Below are 23,025 nucleotides of genomic sequence, written 5' to 3'. Positions count from 1 at the left end.
AGCAATCCCTCACCCTAAGGGTATCAGAGGGTCTCCACCATAGGGAATCTCTACCTTTGGTGTGTCTTGGCAAAGTAAAAGGCTGGTGTTGAGATGGAGTACTGAAGTGAGTGTCCTCAAAGTGAGGCCTCAGCTTCCTCCAATCATCCTCCACCATGGATGCCTTTCTTTCCTTAACTGAGTTGCACTGTGCTCTCAGGGTCAGCCTCTGGCTACCTAAAGCTGGAGGCTGGGTCCCTTTTGTGGGCTTACTGGAGGGACAGGTCAGGTCTGGGGCCCTAAGGTCCCATGTTTGCCTGTGCCCAACAGAATCCCTCTGGGGGAGGTCCCTAACTACCTGTAAAGGAGATCCCTCAGGAATGTTTTTACCCATCACCTGGCTAGGACTACTAGCCAGGCAATCCTCATTCTTTTGATGGGGGGGTTCTTGTGGACAGGGGCCCTCTGGGGGTCCACTGGCCTCCCTGACCTCTGCAGCCCTGGGCTGACTGAGGCAGGGTAGAGAGAGGCAGGCTACCTGCACCAGACTGGGTCCCACCTTGGAAGGGGCCACTGACATCAGAGGCTCTGCCAGGCCAGGCCTGGCTACCTCTGGGGCAGTTCCTTCACAAGGGGTGAGGTCAGCTCCCTGAGGAGGCTGACTTTTTCCTAATGTCTGGGGAGAGGGAGACTTTTCTTCCTCCCCACTACTCTCTGTTTGTGTGGAGTGATCCATAGTTTCAGGCTTCACTACACCTATGTCAGTCTGAGTATAGGCTGAGACCATTACAGCCTTGCCAACCTTTTCAGGGGGGCACTCAGTTTGTGTTTGAGCTGTGACTGTCACAGCTCTGCCAGTCTCTACAGGGAAGTCTGTCTGTGCCTGGGCGGTGGCTACCACTGCCCTTCCAACCTTTTCAGGGAGGAAATCTATTTGGACAGGGGTTGTGAATGGCACAACCCCCCTACCCTTTTGTGACAGGCCTACCATTTTAGAATGGGTGTCTTGTTCAACTCCAGCCCAGGCTGAGAGTTCTAAGTCATTCCCCAGTAAGCAGTCTACAGGCAAGGTTGGGGACACTGCTACCCTTTTAGGGCCAGTGACCCCTCCCCAGCTGAGACATACCTCTGCCATGGGATGACTGTTTTGTTTGCCATCAATGTTAGTCACCTGGTAGGAGAAACCAGGCAAAAGCTGCTCAGAGGGAACTAGCCAATGGGCCACCATTGTGATGCTAGCTCCAGTGTCTCTGTAGGCCTCAGCTTTTGTACCATTGATGTAGGGCTCCTGTCTGTACCTACCCAAAGTGTTGGGACAGGCAGTGAAGTTGGCAAACCCCATGCCACCATCACAGACAAGAGTGGTTGCTGTAGGGGAATTGGCTAAGCCAGGGTCCCCCTGTGTTCCCCAAGTAAACCCACCCAAATTTTTGGGGGCACTCCCACCACCTGGGGGATTACTGCTGACAGTAATAGGTGGTGTGACAGGAGTAATTGGAGGAACAGTTTTGTTTTTAGCCCTTGGGCAACCGCTGTCAGTTTTCCAATGCCCAGGAGTTTTACACTCATGGCAGTAGGGCTTTTTAGCTGTGGTAGAGGAGGGAGCTTGGGACCCACCACCCTGTGTGGAGTTTTGGGGCCCTGAGGAAGGTTTCTCTTTTTCTTTATCCCCACCCTTCTCTTGAGGCTTGGTGGTATCTTTCTTTTGGTCACCACCCTGGTTTTTAGGCCTGATCCTGGTCCTGACCCATTTATCTGCCCTCTTTCCCAATTCTTGGGGAGAGGTCAAATCTGAGTCTACCAGGTGTTGATGGAGAAGCTGGTTTTGACAATTACTTAAAATCTGCTCTCTCATCATCAAATTGTACAATCCTGTATAGTCAGACACCTTACTTCCCAGCAACCAACCCTCCAAAGCCTTAGTGGCACATTCCACATATTCAGACCAGTCCTGAGTCTGTGTCTTCTGGGTGTCTCTGAACATTAACCTGTACTGTTCAGTGGTTAAGCCTAACCCATCAACTAGGACACTCTTCAGGACTCTGTAATTTCTGACATCCTCTTCTCTAACAGTGAGGAGTCTATCTCTGCCTCTCCCCTCAAAGGAGAGCCATAAGATTGCTGCCCACTGGTCTTCAGGAACCTGCTGCACTTTGCAGGCTCTCTCAAGAGCAGTCATCCATTTGTGGATGTCATCCCCACTTTTGTAGGGGGGCACAATCTTGGACAGGTTCCTATTGTCAAAGACCCTATCTTTGTCCCTAGGGACATTGCTGCCACCAGTGGGTATAGACCCACTCTCTCTAGGTTGCCTAGCCTTGTTCAGTTTTTCTTCCATCAGGGCTACTTCTAGCTCCTGCTTCCTGATCCTCAGCTGGGCTTCCTGCATTCTGGCCTCATGTTCCCTCCTCTGAGGGGTGGTCATCCTTTTCCTGGAGTGACCTTGAGAGCCTCTAGAGCCATGAGAAGCATTGGAGTCACCTGAGCGATTCCTTTGCCTCCCAAGCCCTGTGTTAAGTCCACTGGGGAGATCCAATGGGGTGAACCCATTGTCAGTCCCCAATAGCCTTAGTTTAGCTGGGCCAAGTATAATACTGGGCACTGGGCTAGTTCTCCCTTCATCATCACTACTTTCTGTATCCTCACCACTTTCCTCCCCTGTAGTATGGTTCTCATCTAAGGGATGGCTATTGGAACTGGGTACCTCTGTAGTATCTTCAGAAGGGGGGCCTCCTGTTCCTGACCCTAAGGGGGCTAACTGGGAAGCTTTCTTGAGTGCTCTCTGATTCTCATCATTCTGTAAGAGCTCTCTGAGCTCAGCAGAGTTTGGGTTCTTGGGCTGTTTAAGGCCTCTAAGAGTTGCCAAATGCCTGAGCTCATTCTGATTAAGGGTAGCAAAGCTGGATGGTGCCCTCTGGGGGTCACTCTCAACAGAGATGGGTACAGTGGACCCCTCTGCCCCGGCCATTGCTCTTAAGTGTGGGTGGATGTGTTGCAATCTACCTACACTTTGGCTTGCCTACTAAACCTATCTAGTAGTTGTAGTCAGGGTGTGCTACTCCCTTTGCTCTACAACAACTAAGTTCAGTAGAACTTATGTATATCTAATCTTGTTTTATATGTACCTACAGGTACCTATGTGATCTTTCAATTGGTAACCAAGAGATTACAATGGTAAAACACAGCAAGCTCAAATCCAACCGCTGCTCACCAATGTGAGAAGTTGGCCTGGTATATGATGCTCACTAGTTAAAGTGATCACCTTGTACCATGCCAAGCAACCCTTATGGTGTGGTTGTAAGTCAACCTTTTCGGACTAGCTGCCCTAGTGGTAGCGTAGGCTAAGCAGTCTTTGAGGCTAAACTCGTGAAGCGTGTTAAGCCAGCTGTTTTACCAAATGCAACCCCCTTTTATACCAATGAAAGGACACCACACAGATATATATTCAAAATATATATGTATTTATTTCTCAAAGTAACCCCTAGTCTCTTTATGAGCACAGGAGCACAAATCGTCAAACAAGATTATCACAGAATACACAGAAGTTGCACGTTATATGGATAAGCCCTGGTGGCCACTCAAACCATATACTAAAATAGTGGTATAAGTACCACGAACAGAAAAGGGAAAAGGCCTAGGGCCCCTAGAATCGCTGGGCCTACAAGGAGCTAACGTCAGTTAGTGACCAGGAGGTCCACGGGTGGCGTGTGCAGAGCAAATAGTCACACGCGTGCTCCCATAGGTTTCAATGGGTGCGTAAAAAGTACAAAGTTACTGCAAAGAGGATCTTCCGGATGGACTAGGAACTCAAGATTTGGAACACAGGCACTAGAGATGTAATACTACACTTGGGCACAGGTGTGCCAGCTTTACCTCACCCACAGGAAGCGGGTGCATAGGCCTCGAAGTGCGTCGGGTTTCTTCTATCTGTTCCGTGGAGCTTGAAGACAAAGATGCTGCAGGCGGTCGGTCCGGGAGAGATGCAGTGGATCCAAGAGTGGATCGGAGATGTTGAAGACCTGTAAGCAGAGGGGACAGTGTTCACAGTCACTAGCCAGTGACCAGCGTGGCACCAGGTGGGTACCAGGCGATGTCGGGTGCAAACAGGAAGGAAGGTGTAGCTTGACTCTGCAGCCACGTGGTCCCTGAAGGTCGACGACGTCCAGGAGTCGAGTCACGAGCTGTCCCACGCAGGCTCTCGCTGTCGGCGGTGTCGGCGACTTGATCGAAGCAAACAAGCCTTGGCAAAAGCAATTGTTGTAGGCAAGGAGATAAGCTGATGGTTCTGACCAGCAAGGTCAGAGGAACTGCTCCTTTGGAGGGGAGCAAGGGCCAGTCTGGAGCAACCAGACCAGCGGTGTTTGTCGTAGATTTCGTCGCCAAGATGGCCACTAGCCAGCGGGCCAGCAACCGGTTAGGCGCGTCGAGTGGCAAAATGCAGAAGGGCCCCACGCAGGTCGTGGAGATGCTGGAGGGCTCACCTTTGGTGCAGATGCTGCTCGAGGGTTGGGCTTCTCAGGACCCAAAGCACAACTTGGAGGGAGCCTCGGTTGTTGCACTGGTCAGCTTGTCGTAGTCGTTCCAAGATGGCTGGCTCCACGTGTCTCGGTGCCTCCACGGGTCTCCTCTTTTCAGGGACTGTGGATCGGGCGGTGAGAGGTCTGGAGGTCCAGGTCTTGTCAGTCTCTGGGCTCGGGCTCCGGCGGGAGGCGGCGGCAAAGCAGACATTGATTCGCTGGATGGTGCTTGCGTTAGCAAGGTGGTCACTCCCTGACCACAGGGGAGATTGGCTTCAGTCCTCTGTGCAGCAGAGCGTCGAAGTTCCCGTCTTCTTCTTAGTGTTAAGTTGATTCCAGGATGTCTGAAGTCTTAGGACACAGCTCCTACCTTTAAGCGGATTCTAGGGGCCGGACTACCTGCTAGGTCCCTCCCTATGGGTGGGACCAGGAAGGGGGGTGGTTACACCCCCAATCCTTTGTCCAGCTCGCCCCAGGCCCGGGACTGGTGTGCCCCAGGACCGGTTTGAACTGGCATATGCACCGAGGCTCCTTGTGAGCCACAGGCATGTCTGGTTTCTTTCAAGCCCTACCTGACCAATACACAAAATCCTGTCTGGGGTGGTGCACGCACCTCCCCTGGCAGGAAACCCTTTGTCCACACCTCCCAAGCTGGAAGGACTCCCAGCAGCAGGAGGGCAGACTTGTGTCTGTGGTGGCAGCATCCATTTTGTGGAGCTGAGGCTATGTCTGATTTTACCCGGGTTTCAGGCACTGTACATGTCGTGTCCCTCTAGAAGGGTGGAATGCTAACCCCGTCGCCAGAATTGGCGAGGGGTTAGTATTCCAATTCGTATGACACCTTACTCGACATGTTTTGATAAAGCCAAACCAAAGATAGCATTTAACCGCGAGGTTCATAATGCACTTAAGAGTATATGGTATGACGATATCTGGAAACAGTAGAAGGAAGTTGTTCCGACCACTGCAGACAGGCTCAGCTCATGCCAGAGCACCATCTCACATGGAACCAAGCACTCTGCCTTCAGGATTGTTAAGGCCTGCCATAGGAGTGACTTATAGGTTACCAGGTGTCCCATTTAAGGTTAGGTATAGGTATACTACACCTAAGTAAGAGGTGATTACACCAACTTACCCCAGCTGAGTGATCAGCCAGTTGTGTCAAATTGTTAGGCCAAGCCTGGGGTGGCATAATACATGCTTCAGCCCTTGGCAGGCCTTGGGTACACCAATGCCCTGGGTACCTAGTGTACACTGGTACAGGGGCTGACAGGGTGATCCAACCAATTGGGTATGTACCTAGGGTACATGGAGTCCATTTTACAGAGAGAGCAGATAGCCTGAGAGCCTGAATGGCAGGATCTCAGGCCAACTAAGTCGAAAAACCAGCTAGACACTAGGCAAAAATTTGGGGGTAACCATAGTCAGATATCCACCTTCCTACAGTGACTAATAATGTTTTGCAATTTGCAATTACTATATTCAGTAGATTAAAACATATTTAGCGAAGTTGTCGCAATTTGCGCAATGACGTCTACTGAATACACCAGTATTTCGTGAACCAACCTAGGCACTACTAGCCTAGATTACAAAATACTGAATCTTAGAGTGTCCCGTTTTGACCTACCTCAACAATATTTGTAAGGTAGGTTGTAAATTGTGACCCACTACAATTAGCCACATTCACAGTCACTGTGAATGACTTCAAATAAAGCATTTCTTTTTTTTATAAACACAAGGCTTTTTGCTTAACAGAAAATGGGACACATTTAAAATAAAAAAAAGTTAAGTTACACAATACAATATGGAATGGTTTCCGAAACCCATTTCACTATTCAGAAAACCGTTTCCAAATGATTAGTCGGGTTTAGCAGATTTCAAAAAGAGTTTTCGCGTTTACAAGCCATCGGATTTACAGAATCAGAGGGTTTGCAAATGCTATAATTCTTTGTTCATGAATCCCAGAGTTTCTTTTAGAAAGGTACAATCAGTGTCTCTTATGTGGTGTGATATTCTTTTCTGCGGGGGAGATTTAATAGCATTATCCGGTGTCACGCTGTGCATACCCGTCCCATTAATGGCCAGATGGTCTGGACATATTTTTATTACGCGTGACTAATCAGAGTAATTTCAGTAATTACACATTACTATTGTGATGCAAAATTAGGTGATTACACCAGTTTGAGAAATTTAGAGTAATTTGAGGCAAAAAGCCTACTGCAGGAGTACAGGAACAATGAAGTAAGCGAGACCCAGCGGCAGCCGGCTACCACTGTTCATGCCCTGTAGCTTTTAGTGCTATTTTCTAGGCCTGGGCGGTCAATTCCGTTCCGCTCGCGGAATTTGGGTAATTTCGCGTTCCGTGGAGAACGCAGAATTGCCAAAAATTCCACAGCTTTGCAATGTTCGCGCTTTCAAAATCCGTGTTCGCAAGATATTTTCCCCCAAGCACACAAACAGCATTCACGAACAGGAAAAAGGCATCTCGAACGGGCGGATCAAGCAATTCTGTGTGTTTGCAGAATTTCTGCGTGCTCCCGGAGATATTTTACAATTTCGCGGAGCTTTACGTAGCGCAACAACGCAAATTCCGCCCACCCCTACTATTGCCTTGAGCAAAACTGCATCCTCAGCCCATTTCAGATGCAAATGTGTATTTTGAAAACTGCTGAACTGCACTTTTGATGAAGCTACGCCTAATTGCGAGTCATCTCGTGGTAATTACACTAGAGAGAATTCTTCCAGTTACGCCCACCCCTAGTGGCCAGCTCTTAAGGAGGTCCTATCTGGAGCGGGCAGCAGCTGCTCTGTCTCTTTCATTTGAGAGGACAGTGACTCCAGTGCACTGTGCAGTCTCACACACCAATAGTGAAGGCCATCAGTCGGGTTCTTTACTCATGGGATTGTTTGCACATTGCCTGTGGTTTGAATAATCTCTGCAGGTTTCTTTCTTTTTGACAGATCTTAGACTAGTGCTGTCATCTCAGCTTTATTTCTTGCTTAAGGTGAGCCAGGCAGAGCACTCCCTGCTGTGCTCTTAGGATGCAGGGACTGAGGGCAGGAGTTTTCAGTAGGTACATTCCAAGCACCATTTAAATCCTGGATGATTCATTTGTCTCATCGGCTCCCAGGACCAGGAGCTAGGCAGACACTTTGTGCAACAGCGGCAAGCCTCCATGTGCACCAGTGAAGCAAAGCCAATGTCAGAAGGGCTCTGAGAAGGACCCTGAGAAGGACCCTGCTTTTGGACATTTTCAGTCACTCCCTGGGGCTCAGAGGTTGGTCATCTTAAAAATGTCAGATTTGTAAAGCACGACTTATCACCCCTAAGGGTATCCAGGCGCTGGGGGCCATCGGGGATATTAAGTGAGCTATTAGCCAGAGTCACATGATGCTGAGCTGAGCTGCTACTGGCGATCGAACCGGGAGACCCTGCTCCGAAGTCAGCTGCTCTGGCCACTGTGCCACACCTCTCCCTTACAGCTGTCTTGTGATTATAAACCTCAAGTTTATGGTGGACTCCACCATCCACCAACCTGCCAGACACCTACGATACTTCTTCCGCTTCCTCGCAGACACCTCCTAGATCCGCTGAAGTAATAGCCGAGGATGCTCCTCCTCTCATCCTGCGGCCAAGGCACGGAATGGCCTTCCCCCAACTCCTGAGGACCACCCATAATCCAGGAATTCAAGAAAGGACTCAAGACCTGGCTGTTCAAATGAACAGATCACCAAGAAGCAGCTAGCAACTCCAGCGCCTAGAGACCCTCACGGGTGATGTGCCGCACTTTATAAATCCTGATTGATTGCCTCACCTCATTGTTGTGTCATATTTGGCTTCTACTCCTCCCACTTGGTTTTTGTTTGCTAGCACAACTGTGACATGCTTCATCTTGCTCAACATCATTAGGTTTGGTTGCAAAGGTCACAACTGATGTGGAACCCAAAAGTCACTGCAACAATGTATGTATGTGATAGGTCAAGATCATTCCAAAAGCTGCCCCCAGGATCCTCTCGGGCACTCACCGGTTCACTCCTTCATTACAAGCCCCACTCTGGCGCCCTGCTGTTGGTCAGGTCAGTCCTAGACTCCACAGATCCCTCATGGAAACTTCATGGTGTTGAGTGAAATTCTTGAAGAAAGACTTTGACCACCAAGGAAGGTCTCCTCAGTCAGGTGACCTAAAGCTTCTCCTGGTTCCAGGTAGCGTAGGCAGCGGAGCGAAGGATGGTCTTTCTCCCTGTTGAGCCCCCCGCTTCGAAGTGTCTCTGTGTGAGCTGACAACAACCTCCAATGGTGTTTTTTGAAGGTTACGGTGGTGTGATCTTCACAGCTGCTGATTGTATCGTCTTTAAACCGTCTTGCGAACCAGTCTGCTGGGAGTAGCCTGCGTAACACGTGAATGCAGGTTAAGCGTTTGTATCCAGTTTTCACATAAGATACCATGAGTATGTTTCCTCTAATACATAAACACATATAATCACTCATACAATTTGTAAAAATAAAGTGTAGTTCACAAAAAGAATTTCACCATTCCTCCTACACCTATTCTGGGAATTGTCACCAGGTAGCAAGCTGAGGGGCCAGGAGGCATAAATCAGGCTTGAGGGCCGGGTGGACCCTATCTTTGTACCTCCCAGTTGCTGAACCCTGGAGTCCACCCCTCAAAGACACATGGATCCAGCTGCGGTTCATGCGCCCAGTAATGTACTCAAGCGACTCTGAGTGCTGGAGAGACTTGCCCCACCTCCTCATCCCAAACAGTGCCCTGGTGACCTCATGTTTAAAGTATAAAAAGACCTTATATCTAGTGCTCCCCAAAGAGAATCATATAACATACATGTTTTATTTACAGTTTAACCTCATACATACCTAGATTTGCGGACTACAATCTATATTGATCAGTGATGTCTGAAGGGTGATTCACATCAACATGGTTGGAAGGTGGGTGGGAGGGGTGTGTCCTGCGACATGGTTGGAAGGTGGGTGGGAGGGGTGTGTCCTGCGACATGGTTGGAAGGTGAGTGGGAGGGGTGTGTCCTGCGACATGGTTGGAAGGTGGGTGGGAGGGGTGTGTACTGCGACATGGTTGGAAGGTAGGTGGGAGGGGTGTGTCCTGTGACATGGTTGGAAGGTGGGTGGGAGGGGTGTGTCCTGTGACATGGTTGGAAGGTGGGTGGGACGGGTGTGTCCTGCAACATGGTTGGAAAGTGGGTGGGAGGGGTGTTTCCTGCGACATGGTTGGTAGGTGGGTGGGAGGGGTGTGTCCTGTGACATGGTTGGTAGATGGGTGGGAGGGGTGTGTCCTGCGACATGGTTGGAAGGTGGGTGGGAGACTTGTGTCCTGTGACATGGTTGGAAGGTGAGTGGGAGGGGTGCGTCCTGCGACATGGTTGGAAGGTGGGTGGGAGGTGTGTGTCCTGCAACATGGTTGGAAGGTGGGTGGGAGGGGTGTGTCCTGCGACATGGTTGGAAGGTGAGTGGGAGGGGTGTGTCCTGCGACATAGGTGGGTGGGAGGGGTGTGTACTGCGACATGGTTGGAAGGTGGGTGGGAGGGGTGTGTCCTGCGACATGGTTGGAAGGTGGGTGGGAGGGGTGTGTCCTGTGACATGGTTGGAAGGTGGGTGGGACGGGTGTGTCCTGCAACATGATTGGAAAGTGGGTGGGAGGGGTGTTTCCTGCGACATGGTTGGTAGGTGGGTGGGAGGGGTGTGTCCTGTGACATGGCTGGAAGGTGGGTGGGAGGGGTGTGTCCTGCGACATGGTTGGAAGGTGGGGGGAGACTTGTGTCCTGTGACATAGTTGGAAGGTGAGTGGGAGGGGTGTGTCCTGCGACATGGTTGGAAGGTGGGTGGGAGGTGTGTGTCCTGCAACATGGTTGGAAGGTGGGTGGGAGGGGTGTGTCCTGCGACATGGTTGGAAGGTGGGTGGGAGGGGTGTGTACTGCGACACGGTTGGAAGGTGGGTGGGAGGTATGTGTCCTGTGACATGGTTGGAAGGTGAGTGGGAGGGGTGTGTCCTGCGACATGGTTGGAAGGTGGGTGGGAGGGGTGTGTACTGCGACATGGTTGGAAGGTGGGTGGGAGGTATGTGTCCTGCGACATGGTTGGAAGGTGGGTGAGAGGTGTGTGTCCTGCAACATGGTTGGAAGGTGGGCGGGAGGGGTGTGTCCTGCGACATGGTTGGAAGGTGAGTGGGAGGGGTGTGTCCTGCGACATGGTTGGAAGGTGGGTGGGAGGGGTGTGTACTGCGACATGGTTGGAAGGTGGGTGGGAGGGGTGTGTCCTGCGACATGGTTGGAAGGTGGGTGGGAGGGGTGTGTCCTGTGACATGGTTGGAAGGTCGGTGGGACGGGTGTGTCCTGCAACATGGTTGGAAAGTGGGTGGGAGGGGTGTTTCCTGCGACATGGTTGGTAGGTGGGTGGGAGGGGTGTGTCCTGTGACATGGTTGGAAGATGGGTGGGAGGGGTGTGTCCTGCGACATGGTTGGAAGGTGGGTGGGAGACTTTTGTCCTGTGACATGGTTGGAAGGTGATTGGGAGGGGTGTGTCCTGCGACATGGTTGGAAGGTGGGTGGGAGGTGTGTTTCCTGCAACATGGTTGGAAGGTGGGTGGGAGGGGTGTGTCCTGCGACATGATTGGAAGGTGGGTGGGAGACTTGTGTCCTGTGACATGGTTGGAAGGTGAGTGGGAGGGGTGTGTCCTGGGACATGGTTGGAAGGTGGGTGGGAGGTGTGTGTCCTGCAACATGGTTGGAAGGTGGGTGGGAGGGGTGTGTCCTGCGACATGATTGGAAGGTGGGTGGGAGACTTGTGTCCTGTGACATGGTTGGAAGGTGAGTGGGAGGGGTGTGTCCTGCGACATGGTTGGAAGGTGGGTGGGAGAGGTGTGTACTGCGACACGGTTGGAAGGTGGGTGGGAGGTATGTGTCCTGTGACATGGTTGGAAGGTAGGTGGGACGGGTGTGTCCTGCAACATGGTTGGAAAGTGGGTGGGAGGGGTGTTTCCTGCGACATGGTTGGTAGGTGGGTGGGAGGGGTGTGTCCTGTGACATGGTTGGAAGATGGGTGGGAGGGGTGTGTCCTGCGACATGGTTGGAAGGTGGGTGGGAGACTTGTGTCCTGTGACATGGTTGGAAGGTTAGTGGGAGGGGTGTGTCCTGCGACATGGTTGGAAGGTGGGTGGGAGGTGTGTGTCCTGCAACATGGTTGGAAGGTGGGTGGGAGGGGTGTGTCCTGCGACATGGTTGGAAGGTGAGTGGGAGGGGTGTGTCCTGCGACATGGTTGGAAGGTGGGTGGGAGGGGTGTGTACTGCGACATGGTTGGAAGGTGGGTGGGAGGGGTGTGTCCTGCGACATGGTTGGAAGGTGGGTGGGACGGGTGTGTCCTGCAACATGGTTGGAAAGTGGGTGGAAGGGGTGTTTCCTGCGACATGGTTGGTAGGTGGGTGGGAGGGGTGTGTCCTGTGACATGGCTGGAAGGTGGGTGGGAGGGGTGTGTCCTGTGACATGGTTGGAAGGTGAGTGGGAGGGGTGTGTCCTGCGACATGGTTGGAAGGTGGGTGGGAGGTGTGTGTCCTGCATCATGGTTGGAAGGTGGGTGGGAGGGGTGTGCCCTGCGACATGGTTGGAAGGTGGGTGGGAGACTTGTGTCCTGTGACATGGTTGGAAGGTGAGTGGGAGGGGTGTGTCCTGCGACATGGTTGGAAGGTGGGTGGGAGGTGTGTGTCCTGCAACATGGTTGGAAGGTGGGTGGGAGGGGTGTGTCCTGCGACATGGTTGGAAGGTGGGTGGGAGGGGTGTGTACTGCGACACGGTTGGAAGGTGGGTGGGAGGTATGTGTCCTGCGACATGGTTGGAAGGTGGGTAGGAGGGGTGTGTACTGCGACATGGTTGGAAGGTGGGTGGGAGGTATGTGTCCTGTGACGTGGTTGGAAGGTGAGTGGGAGGGGTGTGTCCTGCGACATGGTTGGAAGGTGGGTGAGAGGTGTGTGTCCTGCAACATGGTTGGAAGGTGGGCGGGAGGGTGTGTCCTGCGACATGGTTGGAAGGTGAGTGGGAGGGGTGTGTCCTGCGACATGGTTGGAAGGTGGGTGGGAGGGGTGTGTACTGCGACATGGTTGGAAGGTGGGTGGGAGGGGTGTGTCCTGCGACATGGTTGGAAGGTGGGTGGGAGGGGTGTGTCCTGTGACATGGTTGGAAGGTCGGGGGATGGGTGTGTCCTGCAACATGGTTGGAAAGTGGGTGGGAGGGGTGTTTCCTGCGACATGGTTGGTAGGTGGGTGGGAGGGGTGTGTCCTGTGACATGGTTGGAAGGTGGGTGGGAGGGGTGTGTCCTGCGACATGGTTGGAAGGTGGGTGGGAGACTTTTGTCCTGTGACATGGTTGGAAGGTGAGTGGGAGGGGTGTGTCCTGCGACATGGTTGGAAGGTGGGTGGGAGGTGTGTGTCCTGCAACATGGTTGGAAGGTGGGTGGGAGGGGTGTGTCCTGCGACATGATTGGAAGGTGGGTGGGAGACTTGTGTCCTGTGACATGGTTGGAAGGTGAGTGGGAGGGGTGTGTCCTGGGACATGGTTGGAAGGTGAATGGGAGGTGTGTGTCCTGCAACATGGTTGGAAGGTGGGTGGGAGGGGAGTGTCCTGCGACATGGTTGGAAGGTGGGTGGGAGAGGTGTGTACTGTGACATGGTTGAAAGGTGGGTGGGAGGTATGTGTCCTGTGACATGGTTGGAAGGTGAGTGGGAGGGGTGTGTCCTGCGACATGGTTGGAAGGTGGGTGGGAGGGATGTGTCCTGCAACATGGTTGGAAGGTGGGTGGGAGGGGTGTGTCCTGCGACATGGTTGGAATGTGGGTGGGTGGAGTGTGTCCTGCGACATGGTTGGAAGGTGGGTGGGAGGGGTGTGTACTGTGACATGGTTGGAAGGTGGGTGGGAGGGGTGTGTCCTGCGACATGGTTGGAAGGTGGGTGGGAGGGGTGTGTCCTGCGACATGGTTGGAAGGTGGGTGGGAGGGGTGTGTCCTGCGACATGGTTGGAAGGTGGGTGGGAGGGGTGTGTCCTGTGACATGGTTGGAAGGTGGGTGGGACGGGTGTGTCCTGCAACATGGTTGGAAAGTGGGTGGGAGGGGTGTTTCCTGCGACATGGTTGGTAGGTGGGTGGGAGGTGTGTGTCCTGCAACATGGTTGGAAGGTGGGTGGGAGGGGTGTGTCCTGCGACATGGTTGGAAGGTGGGTGGGAGACTTGTGTCCTGTGACATGGTTGGAAGGTGAGTGGGAGGGGTGTGTCCTGCGACATGGTTGGAAGGTGGGTGGGAGGTGTGTGTCCTGCTACATGGTTGGAAGGTGGGTGGGAGGGGTGTGTCCTGCGACATGGTTGGAAGGTGAGTGGGAGGGGTGTGTCCTGCGACATGGTTGGAAGGTGGGTGGGAGGGGTGTGTACTGCGACATGGTTGGAAGGTGGGTGGGAGGGGTGTGTCCTGCGACATGGTTGGAAGGTGGGTGGGAGGGGTGTGTCCTGTGACATGGTTGGAAGGTGGGTGGGACGGGTGTGTCCTGCAACATGGTTGGAAAGTGGGTGGGAGGGGTGTTTCCTGCGACATGTTTGGTAGGTGGGTGGGAGGGGTGTGTCCTCTGACATGGCTGGAAGGTGGGTGGGAGGGGTGTGTCCTGCGACATGGTTGGAAGGTGGGTGGGAGACTTGTGTCCTGTGACATGGTTGGAAGGTGAGTGGGAGGGGTGTGTCCTGCGACATGGTTGGGAGGTGTGTGTCCTGCAACATGGTTGGAAGGTGGGTGGAAGGGGTGTGCCCTGCGACATGGTTGGAAGGTGGGTGGGAGACTTGTGTCCTGTGACATGGTTGGAAGGTGAGTGGGAGGGGTGTGTCTTGCGACATGGTTGGAAGGTGGGTGGGAGGTGTGTGTCCTGCAACATGGTTGGAAGGTGGGTGGGAGGGGTGTGTCGTGCGACATGGTTGGAAGGTGGGTGGGAGGGGTGTGTACTGCGACACGGTTGGAAGGTGGGTGGGAGGTATGTGTCCTGTGACATGGTTGGAAGGTGAGTGGGAGGGGTGTGTCCTGCGACATGGTTGGAAGGTGGGTGGGAGGGGTGTGTACTGCGACATGGTTGGAAGGTGGGTGGGAGGTATGTGTCCTGCGACATGGTTGGAAGGTGAGTGGGATGGGTGTGTCCTGCGACATGGTTGGAAGGTGGGTGAGAGGTGTGTGTCCTGCAACATGGTTGGAAGGTGGGCGGGTGGGGTGTGTCCTGCGACATGGTTGGAAGGTGAGTGGGAGGGGTGTGTCCTGCGACATGGTTGGAAGGTGGGTGGGAGGGGTGTGTACTGCGACATGGTTGGAAGGTGGGTGGGAGGGGTATGTCCTGCGACATGGTTGGAAGGTGGGTGGGATGGGTGTGTCCTGTGACATGGTTGGAAGGTGGGTGGGACGGGTTTGTCCTGCAACATGGTTGGAAAGTGGGTGGGAGGGGTGTTTCCTGCGACATGGTTGGTAGGTGGGTGGGAGGGGTGTGTCCTGTGACATGGTTGGAAGGTGGGTGGGAGGGGTGTGTCCTGCGACATGGTTGGAAGGTGGGTGGGAGACTTTTGTCCTGTGACATGGTTGGAAGGTGAGTGGGAGGGGTGTGTCCTGCGACATGGTTGGAAGGTGGGTGGGAGGTGTGTGTCCTGCAACATGGTTGGAAGGTGGGTGGGAGGGGTGTGTCCTGCGACATGATTGAAAGGTGGGTGGGAGACTTGTGTCCTGTGACATGGTTGGAAAGTGAGTGGGAGGGGTGTGTCCTGGGACATGGTTGGAAGGTGGGTGGGAGGTGTGTGTCCTGCAACATGGTTGGAAGGTGGGTGGGAGGGGTGTGTCCTGCGACATGGTTGGAAGGTGGGTGGGAGAGGTGTGTACTGCGACACGGTTGGAAGGTGGGTGGGAGGTATGTGTCCTGTGACATGGTTGGAAGGTGAGTGGGAGGTGTGTGTCCTGCGACATGGTTGGAAGGTGGGTGGGAGGTGTGTGTCCTGCAACATGGTTGGAAGGTGGGTGGGAGGGGTGTGTCCTGTGACATGGTTGGAAGGTGGGTGGGAGGTGTGTGTCCTGCAACATGGTTGGAAGGTGGGTGGGTGGGCTGTGTCCTGTGACATGGTTGGAAGGTGAGTGGGAGGGGTGTGTACTGTGACATGGTTGGAAGGTGGGTGGGAGGGGTGTGTCCTGCGACATGGTTGGAAGGTGGGTGGGATGGGTGTGTCCTGCAACATGGTTGGAAAGTGGGTGGGAGGGGTGTGTCCTGCGTGGGGTGAGTTGCTTGCCCTCTGTGCCAGAGTTACCCACTGAGGGGATTCTTGTGATCTTGACGCAGTCACTATGTGTGCTCACAATTATGTTTCTTAGTCGCAGATGTGATAAGGTAGCTGTTATAACACGTGCTCTAATTTTTATTTTTATTTCAATTTCCAGAAGCTACTACCACAGCTCTTACTACAGCTCCTACCGAAGGTCCTACCACAGCTCCAACCACAGCTCCAACCACAGCTCCTACCACAGCTCCTACCACAGCTCCAACCACAGCTCCAACCACAGCTCCTGCTACAGTTCCGACCACAGCTCCCACCACAGCTCCAACCACAGCTCCAACCACAGCTCCCACCACAGCTCCCACCACAGCTCCAACTACAGCTCCCACCACTGCACCGACATGTTCCTGCACCTGTAAGCAGATAACAGCCACAGGCTGCGGTTACTGGGACTGCTCTCTCTGCACAGGTGAGAACAGACACATTTCATGTACATGAATCTCGCTGCCTTTTTTAGCCAAAAAAGTACAAATATGTTGCTTTTTGGGCATGTTCTTCTCTTCAAATTATCCTTTCCTAATACAAATGTAAGCATCTTTTCTGAGAGATGCAACACATGTCACAAAGATGATATCCAGAGTTTTCTGTTGAATTCTGAAACCCCTCATGCTCAGTGTTAGAAGGCGACCTCAGAGGGGCCCGGAGGGGGCCCTGACTGTCCTGAGACCCACCCTCAAAGTATCGTAGCCGGGCACTGGCGGGAGACTCCGCAGGGGAGGAATCTGGTATCTAGGATCGTACACTCGGCACCACACGACAAAGAGACACCACACCGAGGGTTCTTAGGATTCAAGCTTTATCAAATCGAAGTGGTAGGATCTTTATGATCAGCAAGGCAGATATTTACAAGCAGAGCGTGGGCTCACAGAGTCTTGGCGGGGGTAGGAGGTAGCGGGACAGTCTTTGGGGGGATATGGATCAAATGCAGGAGCGTACCCGGCGCACAGCTCACAATCCTCGAGCTGGGGGATACGCTTGTCGTCGTGGGGTCCGGCGGGACCAAAGAGAGTCTGGGGGAGCCGCGAGTCACTCAGCAGGCTCAAGCACAAGTTCGGAGGTCTTACGATCTTCAGGGAGCCGCGAGTCACTCAGCAGGGCTCCAGCACAAGTTCGGAGGTCTTACGATCTTCAGGGAGCCGCGAGTCACTCAGCAGGCTCAGGTACCAGTTCGGAGGTCGTACGATCTTCGGGGAGCCGCGAGTCACTCAGCAGGGCTCAAGCACAAGTTCGGAGGTCTTACGATCTTCAGGGAGCCGCGAGTCACTCAGCAGGGCTCAGATGTTCCAAGGCGAATCTGCCGGACAGTCCCAGAGCACCCCTTGTTATAGGTCGACCCCTCTTTGATGTCCGGAGTCTGTGCAGGCAGGGGTCTTGTCACCTGGGGGTCGCTTGTCGAGGTTTCCTGCCATTGTCTTTTGATCCTTTCAGGGCCGGGTCGGGAGGAGTCCCAGACACCCAGCAGGCGTGGAGCCAGCCCTCAGGGAGGCCAGAGGGCCGATCGAAACCCATCGTCCCAGGGGAGTTCAGAGGTGCGATAGAAACTGCTCCTCCCTCTCTCATCCCCTGGAAGCGTGATGTCCTCCAGCCGGAGTGGCGCCTCTAGGCCCGGGTTGTGCTGGGGCCGGGCGGCCATCTTGGTGCATGAAGTGGGCACGCGTGCCCGGGGTGGCCGAAAGGAGAGAGGCCATGGACGGGGATGCCCGGGTCGCGTGTGTGTGTTCTGGTGGGGAGGATCGGCTGGGCCGTGTGCTTGGGGTCCCAGGTACCAGGTTAGGTAGTGCGAGGACAGGAAGAGCCATGCTATGAGGCCGGGTCTAACACGCGTCCCCCCCAGCTGAAAGCCGGAGAGAACTACCCATCATCTTGGGGGGTTCTCTTCGCTGAGGCGGAAGAACCGGGAGAGGCCGTCAGCGTTGGCGTGGTCCGTACCAGGGCGAAGTTCTACGGTGAAATCCATCCCCTGGAGGGAGATTGACCACCGCAGTAGCTTGGGGTTTTCTCCTCGCATCTGCATGAGCCATCGCAAGGGCCGATGGTCGGTTTGGACTTTGAAATGGGTGCCAAACAGGTAAGGGCGCAGCTTCTTGAGGGCCCAGACTACGGAAAATGCTTCGCGCTCAATGGTGCTCCACCTCTGTTCTCTGGGCAACAGCCGCCGGCTGAGGAAGGCGATGGGCTGGTCTAGGCCTTGGTCATTCACCTGGGACAGGACGGCTCCAATGCCATGCTCGGAGGCATCGGTCTGGACTACAAACTCCTTGGAGTAGTCGGGAGCCCGGAGGACGGGGGCCGTGCACATGGCCTTCTTTAGGGCATCGAACACTTCCTGGCAGGCAGTCGTCCACTGCACCCTCTTGGGCTGTTTTTTGGATGTGAGTTCGGTGAGGGGGCCAACCAGGCTGCCATACCCCCGGATGAATCTTCGGTAGTAGCCAGTGAGGCCCAGGAAGGCTCGGACCTCCGTTTGGGTGGTGGGTGGTTCCCAGGCTAGGATGGCATCGATCTTTGGCTGTAGAGGGGCGACCTGACCGCTCCCGACCTGGTGCCCCAGGTAGACTACTGATCCCTGCCCAATCTGGCACTTGCTGGCTTTTACTGTGAGGCCTGCCTGGCGCAGGGCGGTTAGCACTCTCCGGAGGTGCTGGAGGTGCTCACTCCATCCGGAACTGAAAACGGCGATGTCGTCTAGATAGGCCGCACTGAACTGTTCCATCCCGGCCAGGACCCTATTCACCAGTCGCTGGAAGGTGGCCGGGGCATTTTTCATTCCGAAGGGCATTACGCGGAAGCGATAATGCCCATCTGGGGTGGAGAAGGCAGACCGCTCCTTGGCTTCCTCTGTGAGCGCAATCTGCCAGTATCCGCAGGTGAGGTCGAATGTGCTGAGGAACCGGGCCGCCCCGAGTCGGTCAATGAGCCCGTCGGCTCGGGGGATGGGGTGGGCATCGGCCCGGGTGACGTCATTGAGCCCCCGGTAGTCCACGCAGAATCGGAGCTCGGGGGCGACACCGGGGGCCGCTGCCTTCGGAACTAGGACCACGGGGCTGGCCCAGGGACTATCGGATGGCTCGATCACCCCCAGGGTCAACATCTTCAAGACTTCAGCTTGAATGCAGGACTGGACCCGGTCAGGGACTCGGTAGGCTCGGTGTCTTTCTGGCGGGCTGTCCCCGGTGTCCACGTCATGGACACACCAGTCGGTGACTCGGGGGATCAGGGAGAAGAGGTCGGAGAATTGTCCTAGGAGCTGGCGACAGTCCGCTTGTTGCTGGTCAGTGAGGGATGGGGAGAGGTTCACTCCTTCCACGGAGCCATCCTTCTCCTTGACACACAGGAGGTCCGGGAGGGGATCGGACTCATCTTCGGCCCCGTCATCGGTGGCCAGCAGGAGGCTCAGTTCTGTCCGCACGAAGTGAGGCTTGAGGCGGTTCACGTGTAGGACCCGCAGGGGATCCCGGGGCGACTGGACGTCCACCAAGTACGTGACTGGACTCTTCCACTCAATCACTTTGAAGGGCCCGGTCCACTTGTCCTGGAGGGCGCCAGGCTTCACGGGGGCCATGACCCATACCTGCTGGCCCGGCTGGAACTCGACCAGAGTGGCATTCTGGTCGTACCAGCGCTTCATCTCTTCTTGGCTTGCCTCCAGGTTGGGCTCGGCCAGCTCTCGGAACTTCCTGGTCTGGTTCCGGAGGGCCAGAACGTATTGGAACACATCTCGTGGGGTGGTCTGGGGTGCTGCCTCCCACCCTTCCTTAACCAAGCTGAGGGGACCTCGGACGGGGTGTCCATATAGTAATTCAAACGGGCTGAACCCCAAGGACTTCTGTGGGACTTCCCGGTAAGCGAACAGGAGGCAGGGGAGCAGGACGTCCCACTTACGCCGGAGGGGTTCTTCTAGGCCGTTGATCATCCCTTTCAGAGTCCGGTTAAACCTTTCTACTAGGCCGTTCCCTTGGGGATGGTACGGGGTGGTGAACTTATAGGACACTCCACATTGTTGCCACAGGGACATCATGTATTTTGAGATAAAATTAGTTCCGCGATCGCTCACGACCTCGCGGGGAAAACCCACCCGGGTTAAGATCCCCATCAGGGCTCGGCCCACCACGGGAGCCGTGACGGTGCGTAGGGGGATCGCCTCAGGGTATCGGGTGGCGTGATCCACTAGGACCAGGATGAAACGGTGACCTTGAGAGGTGGGGGGATCCAGGGGCCCCACGATGTCGATTCCGACTCATTCGAATGGGGTACTGATGACCGGGAAGGGTTGGAGGGGAGCCTTGCGCTTCCCCCCACTCTTCCCACTAGCCTGGCACGTGGGACAGGACTTGCAGTGGGCTTCTACAGCTGCTTTCATCCTAGGCCAGTGTTATGGCTGTCTTTTTGCCAGCTCTCTGGAGAAGGAGAATGATGGAGAGTGACTCCAGCCTATCACCCCCATAGCATAGGGATTAGGCCGATAAACAGGGACCTTGTCTTACAGATATAAGGGCATTTTCGTGCCATTTCTCTTAGAGTAAGGCTTATGAATTTAAGTGAGGGGTTAGATATATAAGTATTAGTCATGATTTACTCATTTGCTAACATGCCGATCTGTTTCTCATGGAGCTATGCATATTATGGGCTCCGTAGGCCTTAAGCGAGACAGACTCCATTTTGCTTTCTGCCTGGTAGCTCGAGAAGGCTTTCTAGGTTAAAAGTGATGTTTTAGTTTTAAGCTGTTGTTCGCTTGGAGAGAACCGGTTCAGGCTGACCCTTATCGAAGGAATGTATTTTTCTCCACTCCGAAGACACAACTTCAGGCTGGCCAGCTGGGAAAGTGTCCTTGGTACGGGGAGGTACAAGAATTTGGTGGGCGGCAGGTTACTGGCCGTGAATTTCCATGAAGGAACGGGCTTTTGATATTAGCAAAGGTGTTAGTCTTTCAGTCAGTCAGTCCGTAGGCGGCATCTAGCCGTTAGCATCTCTGCCATTATTCATTTTCATGGTGGACAAGTCGCCATCTTTGAAGTCGGAGAAAGATTTAAGACCGAAACTCTCTGAAGATAGACTGAACGAGAAGTGGCGCGGAGCGCACTAACCCAGAGAGAGAGAGAGACGGTAGCTAATTAACAGCAAGGTTCCGAGGTCCTGAGGGAGAGCAGACGAGTTTGAGCCTATCAGTGCAGACGTGTACTTGTGACGGCTGAGGGTGACTGCAAGGCGAGCCAGGACCCAGAGACGAGACAGGAGCCTAGATGACTGCCGAGTCCCGATTTCCCATTAACCAGGTGAAGTCCGACCGATTCTTATAGTGCGTGCACCCTAATCTTTCTCTTTTATTTCTTGTGCAAATGTAATGCTGCATAGTAATGTGATTTATGTTTATGGTTAATAAATGCCCTAATTCATATAGAATTATCGTGTACCTGGTTCTTGTGTCCAATCTTGGTAAATGATGCTCCTAGTTGAGCACTGTTTAGACGAACGGATGAGAAATCCCGATCAGACGAATAGTTATCAAATAAAGAGGGAGTGAGTGGACCTTTGATGTCGTAAGCACGGAGTACACTATATAATCTGAATCCATATCCAAAGTTATTATTTTAGTTTTATCCTAAGTAGATTGCTAAGATATCATCCTAATAATGTTTCATAGGAATGTGGTCGTCGTTGATATGCGGCGTTAATGAGAGTGCTGGGGAGGATTACCAGCGTGTAGGGCTGCCGGATTGCAGCCCGTGTGTAAATGAGAGCGGCGGGAGGGATACCGCCGTGTAAGTTTCGCAGGATCGCGAACGATTTGGAAAAGGGAGCATTGGGTTCTGCAGGCCCGTGTGTAGACACGCCGGATTGCGTGTCAGATCTGCCCTAGGGTAGAACGGTCTGGGTCAGGGCGACCGCGAGGCCAACTGATGTGAATAAGATATTGTAGAAAATCCATATATGTATATTGTCATTCCCCATTCTTAGGTGCGACCTGTATATTCATCTTTATATCTACCCATTGTAAATACGATCTAAGAAGGGAAGGTGAGTACGTTTTGGCTGGGTCACAGGGGCCCCTGGGGGCTGATCCCATCTAAACAGAAAATCCAGCCATTACATCCAGTAAAAGTGGGTCACGAGACGGCTGTAGGTTTTGTCTTGACCCAGGTGGCCGGCGAGGGGGACGTCGTGGGCCAAGCCCAGGAGGAAGTCTCGGAAGCGTAGGGGTACCACCAGCACCCGGCCGGATCCTAGCTCCACCGACTTCTGCTCACTGTACAAGAGGTTATTCTCCCAATAAACTCGGTGCGTTCCGGTTTGGTCGCCTGCGGCTTGGCCCTCGGCCTGGTGCCGCAGTCCGACCAGGGAAGGACAGGTGGCTTGCTCCCGGCAGAACTCCTCCCGGGTGGGCCCGCCCTCGTGACGCCACGGGGCCAATTCGGCCAGATCGCCTAACTCGGGGACCGGGGTGGTGTCGGACGGTGAGGGTTCGTCGCTGGCGACTGACCCTCCCGATGGGGGGACGGGAGGACCCTCGGCGGGGACTGCTCTGACTCCCTCGGTCGGGGTGTCCTCGACTTCCCCCAGGGGGGTGAGTCGGGCGGACATAGATCGGGTGGTGGCGCACACCCACTCGGGGAGTCCCATCATTCCTAGGTGGGCCTTGCGCTCGACGTACTTCCAGGGAGAACTCTCCAGGTCGTTCCCTAAGAGGCAGTCGACCGGCTGGGAGGTTCTTACGGCAACCCTCAGTTTACCTATCACCCCTCCCCACTCAAACGGCACCAGGGCTACCTGACACATACTCTCTCTATTGTCTGCGGAAATTATGGGGCAAAAGACGTTGGGTAGGATCTGCTCCTCGGGGACTAAGTGCCTGAGGACACCGGTGATGCTGGCCCCGGTGTCTCGCAGGGCTTCTATTTGGTGGCCATTGACCTTGATGAGCTGCCCGTACTTCTTCGTGTTGGAGGGCAGGAGGCTACCAGGGACCATCTCTCTATCTCCCAGGGATACTAGGGCCATAGCTGCGGGTTCCCACTCCCCGGTGTCCTCAACCTCCTCCCCCAGGGCTACGTTGGCTATCTGTCTAGCAGGGTTTGCAGCAGGGGGGACCTGGGGGGCCATGGGGCACTCCGGGTCATTGGCGTAGTGCCCGGGCCTCTGACAACGGAAACAAGTGATGGTTACCCGGTGCCCCC

The 23,025-nt window shown here is 54.3% G+C and overlaps 1 protein-coding gene across 1 annotated transcript in view; it reads left to right on the top strand.

Annotated features, from left to right (window-relative positions):
• LOC146869711 (uncharacterized) overlaps positions 1-23,025 on the top strand; it is a 340,761-nt gene that overhangs the window by 128,172 nt on the left and 189,564 nt on the right. The window contains exon 7 of the mRNA XM_085612911.1: positions 15,957-16,262. Within this exon, the coding sequence (XP_085469037.1) occupies positions 15,957-16,262 (306 nt within the window). The remainder of the gene's footprint in view (positions 1-15,956; positions 16,263-23,025) is intronic.

Source organism: Triturus cristatus, chromosome 1_1 (assembly GCF_964204655.1).
Source record: "Triturus cristatus chromosome 1_1, aTriCri1.1, whole genome shotgun sequence".
NCBI lineage: Eukaryota > Metazoa > Chordata > Amphibia > Caudata > Salamandridae > Triturus > Triturus cristatus.
The sequence above is the reverse complement of the archived record's forward strand: the minus strand, read 5'-3'. Positions and strand labels throughout refer to the sequence as shown.